At 46.4% G+C, this 12,219-nt stretch overlaps 1 protein-coding gene across 4 annotated transcripts in view; it reads left to right on the top strand.

Annotated features, from left to right (window-relative positions):
- The window catches only part of MBTPS1 (membrane bound transcription factor peptidase, site 1), a 45,127-nt gene that overhangs the window by 7,893 nt on the left and 25,015 nt on the right, over positions 1–12,219 (top strand). For 2 of the 4 annotated variants that reach the window (XM_055554226.1, XM_055554230.1), the window contains exons 2-8: positions 1,649–2,134; positions 2,868–3,125; positions 5,897–6,100; positions 7,676–7,786; positions 8,184–8,293; positions 9,753–9,869; positions 10,309–10,376. In XM_055554226.1, coding sequence (XP_055410201.1) covers positions 1,972–2,134; positions 2,868–3,125; positions 5,897–6,100; positions 7,676–7,786; positions 8,184–8,293; positions 9,753–9,869; positions 10,309–10,376 — 1,031 coding nt within the window. In that variant the 5' untranslated portion in view covers positions 1,649–1,971. Of the gene's footprint in view, positions 1–1,543; positions 2,135–2,867; positions 3,126–5,896; positions 6,101–7,675; positions 7,787–8,183; positions 8,294–9,752; positions 9,870–10,308; positions 10,377–12,219 lie in introns of all 4 variants that reach the window. The other 2 variants (XM_055554229.1, XM_055554227.1) reach the window with 2 other exon arrangements.

Below are 12,219 nucleotides of genomic sequence, written 5' to 3'. Positions count from 1 at the left end.
AGGTAATTGTATTCTGTGATACCTCATTGCTGCGAGTACCAAATATGAACAGAAACTTGGGGCTCACTCCCAGGTGGCTTCCTCTAAAACAGGTTGGGGTGGCTTTTGGTGTCCCCTGTTGCTTTTCTTCCATCTTTCTCTTCTGGTCGTTGTTTTTAATTGTTTATATGATTGACATTCTCTTGTTCTCCATGTTGCTATGGAAATAGATTTTAATATTTCATTTCTATCTGATTAACTCTGTTCCACCAACCTTGGTTTCCAGTTCGAGTTAGGCCTGCTTTTCATATCATTTGTTACTATAATGATGAATGTACTAATTATTAGTGCAAAGATTGTTTAGATACTCCAACTGCTTATCTGTATTTATCACTGTTTTTTTGTTTATCAGTGCTTTCCTATAGAAGCACACGTGAGTAGTCCTAGAAACCACAAACCCCTTGTTATTCTCAGGTACCAGTTTCTGCTGGAAGAATGGGTTTATTAATACCTTGACACACCTCTCTCAAAAAGGGGCTGACTCCTTGTCCTGAATGTTTTCTTCTTAGAAACAAGTAGTGATGGAAGGAAGGACTGTCTCATTGCTCTGTTTTTCCCCTGCTGGGTTATTTATGTTTCTGATGTGATCTGTGCAATGTGTTTTTCTGGATGTGCTACAGCCTGTGTTTTTTGTTTTTTAACTGCTGCTCTATTCTTCACTGTGAAGAATTACCCTTTTCTTTGCCATTCAGATATTTTGAAAGGTATTTGTGCTTACATGCAATTTAATACTCAAATCACATTTTTCTCTGGCAACAGCTTTTACCTCACTAACTGTCCGTCTTCTCATACCACATCCAGTAAAGAGAGAATCTGATTTTATAACACATTCAGCAGGTTGAAAGTCTTTAAATTGAGGCTTCAGGTAAAATACATTTACTGACAATAAAAACTCTTCCATGCTCTCTTCATAGAATCGGCAGAAAATATTTCAAAACCTGAAAAAGTGTAGTTTGAGTAATTTCAGAGCACAGGGTGTCTTAGAGGGTGGTAGGTACATGAATTGCATGGAAATTAGCCTGTTCTTAGGTGTTACTCTTATAGTAGAAAGAAAAGGATGTGTACCAAGCTTTTACTTGAAAAACTGGTGGAATTTCATTGGTAACCCACCCCAGTGTTCTTGCCTAGAGAATCCCGTAGACGGAGGAGCCTTGGATTGCAGAGTCCAACACGCTGAGCGGCTGACAGCGCACACGGGGAGTTAAAGTGCTGATTAGGGCAACGCCCTGGGGAAAGGGAAAGGCGAGAATCTGAAATTGAGGCAAAGGGAAGGAACTTGAGCAGAGTCATGACTCCTATTCATTAGCTCAGGGCTAATGTGCTTAGTATTCCTGGGGTTATTTATTATCCTTGTTTTTCTCCATTTTTCTCATTTATTTTATCCTGTTTTATTTTTGAAGCTGTCTTAAAACTTTCTTTTCCCCCTGAAAGGGGTGAGGAAGCTAAATTAAAATGAGCCCATAGATATTTCTTGGTTGCATCATGCATTTGTTTTGTCTTACAGCTGGTGTGGCTTTTAGACCCTCTCATCTAAATTTCAGAGATCGCGAAACCTCCCTGGCTCTGTCGCTGTGCTGCTCATGTCCCTGTTGCTTGCTTTGTTTTGTAGACTGGCTCTCAGAGTGGTCGCTCAGCCCCGCTGGACTTTGGTTCCGTGGTGCACATGGAGTGTAGGACTCAGGGGTCTGGGCCAGAGTGAGCGAAGCCTGAGGCCCAAGATGGAGAAGAAACGAAGAAAGAAATGAAAGCCTCATTTCAGGCCAAGCCACAAGAGGCCATGAAATTTAACTTTTATTTACGTTGGACAAGACTGTGAAATGGCGGATCAGTAATGTTTCAGCTGAAAGCTGGAACAAAAATTAACTTATAATCAAGGAAGAAAAAAGTGCGATTTGAGTTTATGCGATTTTATGACCATACTCACTTACGACCATGAAGCTTGTCAACATCTGGCTGCTTCTGCTGGTGGTTTTGCTCTGCGGGAAGAAGCATCTGGGCGACAGACTGGAAAAGAAACCTTTTGAAAAGGCCCCATGCCCTGGCTGTTCCCACCTGGCTTTGAAGGTGGAGTTCTCCTCAACGGTTGTGGAATATGGTAATGATATTATTTTAAATGTTAGGGACTTCCCCCTCAGTGTGTTGGGTTTTTCTGTTTTCTTTTTTCAGATTTATTATAAACATTAGCTTTTGCCAAAAACATTTCCCTCTCTTCTGCAATAAATGTCAAATGGGCTGAGTGCATAGTGTTTGTATATAAATTCTAGTGGTTTGTTTTTTCAGTTTAATTATTTTATATAAAGCAAAGAAATTGACATTCTGAATTATTTCCCTAAAATTGGATTCCATAGGACAGATGTCATTGTAGCTGGTGAGGGTGGGGACTTTGGAGGGGCTGAAAGTTTATGTGACCAGTTGTGAATAACTAAGCAATGAGTCTTACATGATCTGTTCTAAGTTTCGTTAACTTTTCAGGAAGAAGAGAGCCTTCACTTCTCTGAATTCCTCCTTCCTACTTGAAACCTTACGTGCATTTTTCTGCCATATGCTCAAACTTCTCTTAGCATTCGGTATTTGAAAAAGAGCTCAGGTGTCTGGTTTTGAGTGGTGTGTCTGTGATCAGTGGGGCTCATCCAGACTGTTGTGGCTCGGAGCTCTGGACACCGCCATCAGGGTGTTCAAGCTGGCCTGTTTACTGCTCTTTCTGCTGTAGGTTTCAGGATATGTATGTTTTCTTTTACCAGGAAAACTTTATATTACATATACTCTTGTATAATGTCAAAATATAGGTTCGTAAGTTCTTATTTTTATTTTGTGGTCATTGATTTCAGAGTACATTGTGGCTTTCAATGGATACTTTACGGCCAAAGCTAGAAATTCATTTATTTCAAGCGCCCTGAAGAGCAGTGCAATCGACAACTGGAGAATTATACCTCGAAACAATCCATCCAGTGACTACCCTAGTGATTTTGAGGTGATTCAGATAAAAGAGAAACAGAAGGCGGGGCTGCTGACTCTTGAAGACCATCCAAACATCAAGCGGGTAACACCCCAGCGGAAAGTCTTTCGTTCCCTCAAGTACACAGAGGGTGAGTCCTGCTCCCAAGGGCTGGTCTTTGTGCATTTCTGCTGTGCTGGAAGCAGAGGGGGTGTGTGTCTTCATACAGTGCAGTATCTGAGAAATAGTACAGTGAACACCCTGTCTTTCATCAGCTGTGAACACTTTCTCAGCAGGAATAAAAAAAACCAGAAAAGAGACTTTGTGCTTCTGATCAAAAGTTTGCAGTAAGAATGATCTCTGTTGTGTGGAAAGAGATTTTCACCAGGTTTCTATCAGAGCCTTCAGGCTGTGAGGCCCTGGCACCCCTTCACGCTTGGAAACTAAGATGGTGTCTTTGAGTCTCCTTGCTTGCATTTTGCGTCTTTCAGTGCGTGTTTTTATTTTGGATGCATCTGGCAAAATGCCTTTTCTTTGGGTTTCATTTTGCTTTTCTCAGACCCTCCTGACCGTGCACCATCGTGCCTCGGCTGGGCTTGTTGAAGCTGGAAGCCGGGCTCGTGCGGGGATGGAAGGAATTTGCTGAGTCCCTTTCAGCTCTAGGGCTCACTCTCCGAGTCCTACGACAGGCCTGTGGAGAGAAGTACCTTCTCACATAACCAGTTGAGGATTAGTATATGCTAGTTTTCAAAGCAGGTGTACTATCAAAGGGGAAAGGGTTTTTCCCTATTCATCAGAAACTGGGGTAGCAAATAGATAATAGCTGTTATTGCTTATTGTTGTTTCTTTCATTAGAAGGAAAATGAAATAAGATGTCTGTCATATGAGGCACGAGAGCCTCTCAGGTTTAAAACCACACCCAGGGGACAAGCCAGTTCACATTCCAGCTGTGGAGTTCAGGGGGGTCTGACTTCGCAGAGAGCTCTTTCCATTAGTCCATGTTTCCTGTGTTCTCTTTGAAAAGCAGTCACCTCAAAGCAATCCATGAAGATAAAAACAAATCAGACCTGTGCAGTTAGCCAAATGCATGCCTTGTGTCTTTTTATTCTTTAGAGAGCTGCAGAATATTTTAGGAAATGTGGTAGCATGGGAAGTGCATAGAGTTTCATGGTTCGGGGTCCCCTTCTGTACCCTCTCCAGCATGGTTGTCAGTTGCTGGGCTGCCCTGAAAGGAAATAGTGTATTTCTTCCTCTGGTCATGAGCTGTGGGTACCTGTGGTGAGCATCTTTTCTTTAAGCTTCTGCTCATCCAGAAAATGGAGATGATGCCACCCACCTGAGTTCTTCTGAAGGTGAAAGGAAATAGTGCATGTGAAGAGAGCTTAGCAGAGTTCTTGGGCTGTTATAAGCAGACGTTAAATGTTCATTTTTGGGAGTTCCCTGGTGGTCCAGTGGTCAGGACTCTGAGCTTTCAGTGCTGGGGCCTGGGTTCAATCCCTGGTCAGGGAACTAAGATCCTGTATGCTGCATGGTGCAGCAAAAAAACCAACTCATTTTTCTGTGGTTCTATTGTTAGACTGCTTTGCTTTATTTAGGGTCGGAACCTGTCACACTCTGGATCCCACCCCTGGTCTCGGTGGGCTGTAAGACAGAGCTGACCTGATTTCCACGAGGCAGCACTGTGAGGCGTTTGGAGGACAGCTTGGTGTCCCCTCTCGTTACTTGTCTCTGGGATAATAGATACCAGTTCCTTCAGGGGCTACTCATATGACCTGGTCTTACCCTTTTAATGGCTTGCTTGCAAATATGTCCTGTTTTCTCTAAATTGCTCCTAACGAGTAAAGCCAGAATCGAGTTCAGCCCTGCGGGTGTAGTATGGTCTGCTGGAGCGAGAGCCTGGCAGACCCTCCGTGGTCTGAATATTGTTCTTCTGTCAGTACCCCGGCTGTTGACTGAAGGCACGGAGTCAATATGGGAGGGTCAGTGCAGAATCGTCTCAGTCGCAGTGTGCAAATAGTCACTTAATGGAACTGACACAACTGTGTATTTCTCCAGGTCCTTGTATTTTCATGGGTGTAGCCTGGTGAGACCGGAAAGAGAGAGATAATAACTTCCTTTAGAAACAGAACTTCAGTAGTATTACAGATGGTCCTGTAGAGAAGGGTTTGAAATATGTTTTTTTCTTCTTTATAGCATGGTTTTTGAAAGGTAAAGGGACATCCTTGTGATATTTCTACTTTTTTCTTCCATTAAAAAACAAATGCTTACAGATGGTAAAATTCATGCTTTTTAGTGCACAGTTTGGCAGGTCTTGATAAAAGTGCAATCAGGTACCCACCAACAAAATCAAGATGTAAAATGTCACCCCCAGCAGTTCTCCCCGAGTCCTGTGTAGGTGTTTTGTTTTTTGAAGGGCGATGTTCTAGTAGATACTCGTGCTGAAGACGTGGAACAGGTCACAGTAGGACAAGGTCACAGCGAGGTGTCCGGGGATCACAGGGCTCCTTCCTGAGATCACGCAGTAAACGGAGAAGCTACACCGTTGCTTAGTGCACGTTTTCTTGCACTGTGCCCTCCCCCCCACCCCCTTTCTGGTTCATTGAGAATAAGTGGTTGGTGAAATACCAAGCATTTCTTCAATTTCAGTATCAAAACTGACTTTATCTCTTTGGAAATAACCATTGTATCAGTTGTTCCCTCCCTCTTATTGGTTAGAAGATTCCAGGTAAAGAACTGTTTGGGAAGAATGTGGTGGCTAAATAATGTCCTGTGGATGTAACTGTGTTGAGAAGTTCCTCCTAGCAGAGGGGAGAGAGCGTCACTCTCCTGCACGGGGGTTTCAGGAGGGGGTCACTGCACCGGTGGAAGGAGTGTCCCCTGACGGTACACATCCTGAGATCTGCTCTCTCTCCTTGCCTGCAGCAGAGCCCGGCTCGCCCTGTAACGAGACCCGCTGGAGCCAGAAGTGGCAGTCGTCACGGCCCCTGCGCAGGGCCAGCCTCTCCCTGGGCTCCGGCTTCTGGCACGCCACTGGGAGACACTCGAGTCGGCGGCTGCTCAGGGCCATCCCGCGCCAGGTCGCCCAGACGCTGCAGGCCGACGTGCTGTGGCAGATGGGCTACACAGGTGGGCGTGGGGGCCGGGCAGGCCTCCTCCCTCTCCAGCACCCGTAGCTGAGGCTGTGCCACCTCATGCACCTGTCCTTCCGCAGGTTGAGCTGGACGCACTCAGCTGTCCCTTTGTCCTGCGTGTGGGTGACAGCTCCTGTCTTTGTCCAGTCCTGCTTGCTTTCTGTGTCTGCTGTGTCTGAGGTGGTCAGGGCATGTTCTTTCCTGTTGTTGCACGTGACAGGCACAGTACTTACTGCCCACGCCAGGGCTGACTGGCAGTCCAGTGGAGTTCTGTCATTTCCCAGGGAAGGAAGTCAGATCCAGAGATGTCACCTTGATTTGAGCACATCCTCCCATGCAGTGGCCTGTGTGCAGCATGGCTGAGTGATTGTCGAGATTGTGATCTTTTGTTTCAGAACAGGAAACAATATTAAAGACTGTTTCTTAGAAAATGGAACTCACAGCTAATCAAATGTTTTTTCTTACTGATTAATCATGGCAGAAAATTCCTGTTTTCACTGATGTGGAACTTGGGATCCTAAACATCAACTCATGTCTCTGGCCCCTGATACGTCACAGTTTGTCTTGGTGTCTTTCCATTTCTCCTTGGCTTAAAGACCCAGAGACCTTTACCCTGCTCAGACTCAGCACTCGGGAGACTGACATTTTATTAAATGATGATTTCCTCTTGGTTATCTTTTTAGGGCAAAAGCTTCACAAAACAGAAATTCTCTAATCATCGGAAAAGCATTTTTCATTTCCCCCACACTAGCTATTTTCTAGTGTTGTGTGTGCATTTTAAAAAAGGAAACAATATACTTTGATGGTTATTTCATTGTAAATTGATTGTTTAATGTTTAGTATTAATACGTAAACAATTCTCTTACTGGAAAGACATTTACGTATCAAGGCTTACTCCTGTTAGCTTTTAAATAAAATATGAGTATCTTGTATTTTTTTTCGTACATATTTTCTAGAATTTCTTGATCTGACAGTATCAATCATATTTCACATTGTCACATACCTTTTGGCCAGTATCTCAAATAGACTTGTTATTACAGAAAAGTGTGTAGTATAGTGGTTTTCCTTTAAGTGTGGTTTTCCCTGCATGTGGGTGAAAGCTTGTGTCTGCAGAGTTGTTGTCATGAGTGAACAGCCCTGAGTCCTTGTCAGAAGGAGGAGCCGCCCCCCTGCTCCTATGAGTGAGCTCTGCACTACCCCCAGGGCCCCTCTAAGGGGAATGGAGCCTGGAGAAAATGGCCTGAAGAGGACAGTCCGTCATCAGTGGAGGATTTGGGGGAGGTGGTTTCACGCCCGGGTGCGGGTGACAGTTGAGGAATGGCCAGAGGGACTTCCTGTGTGTCCGTGGGTCTTACTTAGCAGCTGGTGTTGGCCATCCTCAGCTGTCCCTCTCTCTGGCCTCAGCTCAGCCAGGCCCCGGGCATCTCCCTACTGTGGGCATTCTGTGGGAAGGCTTTGCCTCTGGGTCCCCTGGTGTTCTGTGTGGGTCCCAATGAGGAATGTATTTTATAGACAAAAATCCAGAACAGTGGTTTTTCTGAACACAATTCTGCTCTCTTCTTGGAATAAGGCACTAATGTAAGGGTTGCCGTGTTTGACACTGGGCTAAGTGAGAAGCACCCCCACTTCAAAAACGTGAAGGAGAGAACCAACTGGACCAATGAGCGAACGCTGGACGACGGTGGGTGGCCGGGGGCCTGAGGGGCGTTTCTGGTCGCTCCCATTCTCCCTTTTATCAGCTGAGGGGGTTTTCCTGCGTAAATGATTAAATAGTCTGTATACGACAGTTATTCAGACAAACCCAAGTTGCTTTGTGCCTTTGGCAGAAGCTTTTCTAACTATCTCAGAGGAGGTTGGGAGGTGACTGAGGAGAGGGGTTGCCTGGTGGGAGGAATCCTTGCTGTTCGGGGGGAGCAGAAGCTGTTGGCCCCCGAGGTGGGGCTGGTGAGGTGCAGGCTCTGAGTGGAGGCCCTGGAGAGGCACTGGGGACTCTGTCTTGGACTTGGAGAACGAGTCTGTTTGAATCGATGGCCCACATTATCAGCCATGCTTCATGATTTTTTCCTTTCGGACAGCAGGGTTGGGCCATGGCACGTTCGTGGCAGGTGTGATAGCCAGCATGAGAGAGTGCCAGGGATTTGCTCCCGATGCAGAACTTCATATTTTCAGAGTCTTTACCAACAACCAGGTATGTGTTTTGAGGGCCCCTAAAACTTAAAAGAATTGGTTTTAAAATGTGAAAAGTCGAAACTCTAGAAGAGAAGTGCTGGTTTAAAGGCAATGCACATCTGTGATGCTGAGCATCTCCTGGCCCCCCATGTGACTTTGCCCTCCTCCCGCCACCCCCTTCACCAGCCTCGCCAGAACACCAAAGACCCTACTCCAGGGGGGTTCCTTGACCTCCCGTTTCTCCTGTCCACCACGCCTCGGGCACACTTGTACTTGAGAATAATCCACGTCTGTGTTGCTGCTGCTTTGCTGGACTGGGGTCACCGTGTGCCCAGCACCCAGCATCATGTTGGGTCATGAGGATTTAGAAGCTTGCTCCCTTGCTCTGCATTTGTAAACGTTACTGGAAAGAGGGAGGGTCCTGGTTATTTATTTATTGTTAAAGTCTTAATTTTTGCCCAGGTAATACATAATTCACAAATATCCAGGGCACACAGGGATAATTCTCCCAACTCTCCCATCCCGCAGGTTTTTACCGCATTTCCCCAAGTCCCTCATGTGATGTTTTCTTTTTTTCTTATATCCTCTCCTAGACTTTCTTTTGCATATTCAAGCAAGTATAACTGTATTGTTTTTTTTAAAAGCCTTTAAAAAGCATAATTCTGAATCATACTCGCTTTCCACTGTTTTTTTAACATTCTGTGTTCATTCACGCTTTTAATTTGTAGTGCTCTTTATTTTTACCTGTGGGTCTAAGTTTCCACGTCGTATAGTTTCCTTTCAGTGTGAAGAGATGCCTTTAGTATTGCTTGTAATGCAGTCTGTTAGCTATGATTTCTCTCAGCTCTAGTTTATCTGAAAATATCTTTATTTCATCTTTATTCTCAAAAAACTATTTTAACTGAGTATCAAATTCTGGATTGGAAGTCTTTATTCCCTCCAGCACTTTACTCCATTGTTTTCAGTCTATTATTTTCTACTCTATTTAATTTTGTATCTTATAAAGCACCTGAATGGTGGTACATGAAGTAGTTTAACTTCTGTGAGGAAGCTATGAGAGAAATAATAACTATCAGAGAAATAATTCTGCGAAATGACATTCAGTCTATTTAGGAATAAAGAATATTAAACAAATACGTTGAACTGTTTGGAAACACTTAACTGAATAGATGTGTCTCAGGACACGTCCTTCTGCAAGAGCAGCAACTAGAAGTTTGGGGTCTCCCCTGGGCGGGCGGGCGGGCTGTAAGGTCAGGAAGGTGCTGGACGTGAGATGCGGCGGGACAGGACCTGGGACCCCCGCCCTCCCGGTGTCCAGGCCCGAGGAGCGGAGGCTCTGGGTGTAGTGGTGTACACGGTAGAGCCTTCGTGGTTCTTGGGATCTCTTTCTGAAGTTTACGTGACTACTTCATGCCACTGGCAGTCTGGTATTTGGAGACTTCCCCTGCAACACCTAAGCACTATTTTCACACGGCCAGGTCTCCTACACATCCTGGTTCCTGGACGCCTTCAACTACGCCATCCTGAAGAAGATTGACGTACTGAACCTGAGCATTGGCGGCCCCGACTTCATGGACCACCCCTTCGTCGACAAGGTTGGGCCCGTCTCTGCAGGGGCCCATGCTGGTTGGGTGGCGGCTCCGGCTCTCCCACTCCCCACTTTGCTTGGTGTCTGGCGTGCTGGTGGCTCTGTCAGCCACGTGGGGACAGCTCTGGGGGCGTGAGCTGTAGAGACTTGTGTGGGCAGCAGGTCACGGTGTCGTGTTGGTGCTGCTCACCTGAGCACAAGGCCCGTCTTCTCTGGGCGTGTCAGGAAAGCCCGGGTCTGCTCTGTGCCACAGGGACCTGTGTCCTGGACTCTCTCTTCTTGACACACTGGCTGCCAGACGTACCATGTCTGTCCTGGCCCGATGTTGCACTTCCAGGGGATCTCTTATGCTTTAGTTCTGTTTATGAAAGTTGTTTTTGGACAGTTATACGTTGATTGTCTAAAAGTGATGTCCTTTCATAAGTAAATGCTTGCTAATTTTGTAGGTGTGGGAATTAACAGCTAACAATGTCATCATGGTTTCTGCCATTGGCAATGACGGGCCTCTTTATGGGTAAGTATTTCTGATAGGAATAACCTTAGAGGTATCTTTTTCCTTGAAATAACTGAAGCACTGTTGTCTGTCTCTGTATTTTTCTGTACCTGTTTGTATCTATCTAAAACTTTGTGTTGTGGAACTTTTCAGTACATACACAAAAGACTCAGTAATGAATCTCAGGTACCCACATACTCCAGCGGTTGCGACTCAAGGACAGTCTTGTTTCTGTTTAATTTTTTTTTTTCACCTTTACTGGAAATAGCAATTTGGAGGCCTAACGTTTTTATTCTACTCTTTTTACTCCTGCAAGCACTCAGGAGAGTAAATCTACTAGAAATAAGTGTGTTCCACAGTATTTATTGAGAGCCACTGTGCCCAGGGCACAGGGTGAGCAGGTAGATAAGATGAGACGCCTGCCTTCTTAGGAAAAGACGCAGATACAACGAAACTTAACAGGAGAACGTGCAGGCTGGCATGACGGACACAGACGGGAAGGATCAGATCAGATAGGAGGGGCCAGAGAGCAGTGTCACAGACAGGTCCCTTTGTGCCCAGTTGTGTGGTGAATCAGGTCACTTCAGAGTGACTGGAGATCCGGGACATTAGTCACTGGTTCACAGGCGGTATCTGTTAGAGATCCGAATTTCCTTTCTGCTTACAGCTCCGAGTTTCATTCTGTAGCTAGCGTCTCTAGTAACGTCTCGGGCTCACACACTTGGCATGGGGCGTCTGTCATCGTCTTGATGGGTTTCCGGGATGGGTGCGGTTCAGTGTTGTGGCAGGGGGTTTGTGGTGATGCAGGGGAAGCACCGAACGCTCAGTCCTGCCCCCGCGTGCCCCAGAGCCACCGGCACGGCTGTGTGCTCATGCCCTGCAAAGCTTGCATGCTGTCTTGCATGGTGTCCTGGCTGTGTGGCTGCATGGAGCAGGCCTCGGGAGCCCTGACAGCACGTGCGAAACTGTCCAGGGCGGAGGATTAGGCTGAACTCTATGAAATTAATGACGCTCCAGGTCATGGTTCCAGCCTCAGTTCCGTCATTGATCCCACTTTCCTTGTGGGGGTCCAGGTTGTGACTCACGAGTGTGAGTGGCATAAACATGTCCCCAACTGAGTTCTGCTGTGACAGACACCAGTTACTTAGCAACCTCTCATTAGGCGCTCTTGTCTTCTCTTTCTCATGTTTCTCCATTTACCCTCCCCCAGTTCTGATGTCCCTGCTCAAGGCTAGCCATCCACAGCTCAGCAGCCCCAGGTTATTGTCGGTTTCCAGCCCATTCTCCTGCCTTTAGTTTCCCCAGCCCTCCCTTCCCTGCATGGGTGATGTGGGACGGAGCCAGGCAGGTCTCACTGTCCTTAGGCTGAGGGACCTTTGCTTTCCTGAGGCCTGGCCACCCCTTGTGGCTCCAGAGGGCATGAGACCTTCCTCAGGGTGTTGGCTGGAGGATGAAATGAGACATCCAAGGGAAAGCACCATGAACACTGAGCCTCTGTGAGTGGTAGTGGTTCCTTTCTCTTCCTCTTTCTGTGTTTCTGTTGTTAAAATGCAGTCAGGCAGTTTCCTTAACTAAGGACCTGTGGTGGATTGTTACTGCCTGGTCAGATCTCAGCTTCTCCTTGGGTTTCAGGGTCTTCTGTAGTCTAGCCTGGAGTCGGCAGGCTTTCTGTGAAAGCAGCAGGCAGTAAACAGTGGAGTCTCTGTGGGCCACATGGTGTTTGTTGCACTTGCTCACCTACCCTGATAGTGTAAAGGTGGTGTGGGTGTGTGTAGGCAAGGGGCGTGGCTGTGTCCCAGTAACACCTTTCTTAGGAAGTTGGATGAGGGGCCTGGTCCGGCCCAGGCAGAGTTCCACAGCTGTG

The sequence above is a fragment of the Bubalus kerabau genome, chromosome 17 (genome assembly GCF_029407905.1).
Source record: "Bubalus kerabau isolate K-KA32 ecotype Philippines breed swamp buffalo chromosome 17, PCC_UOA_SB_1v2, whole genome shotgun sequence".
Taxonomy (NCBI): domain Eukaryota; kingdom Metazoa; phylum Chordata; class Mammalia; order Artiodactyla; family Bovidae; genus Bubalus; species Bubalus kerabau.
Note: the sequence above shows the minus strand (reverse complement) of the source record. Positions and strands in the feature narration are given on the sequence as shown.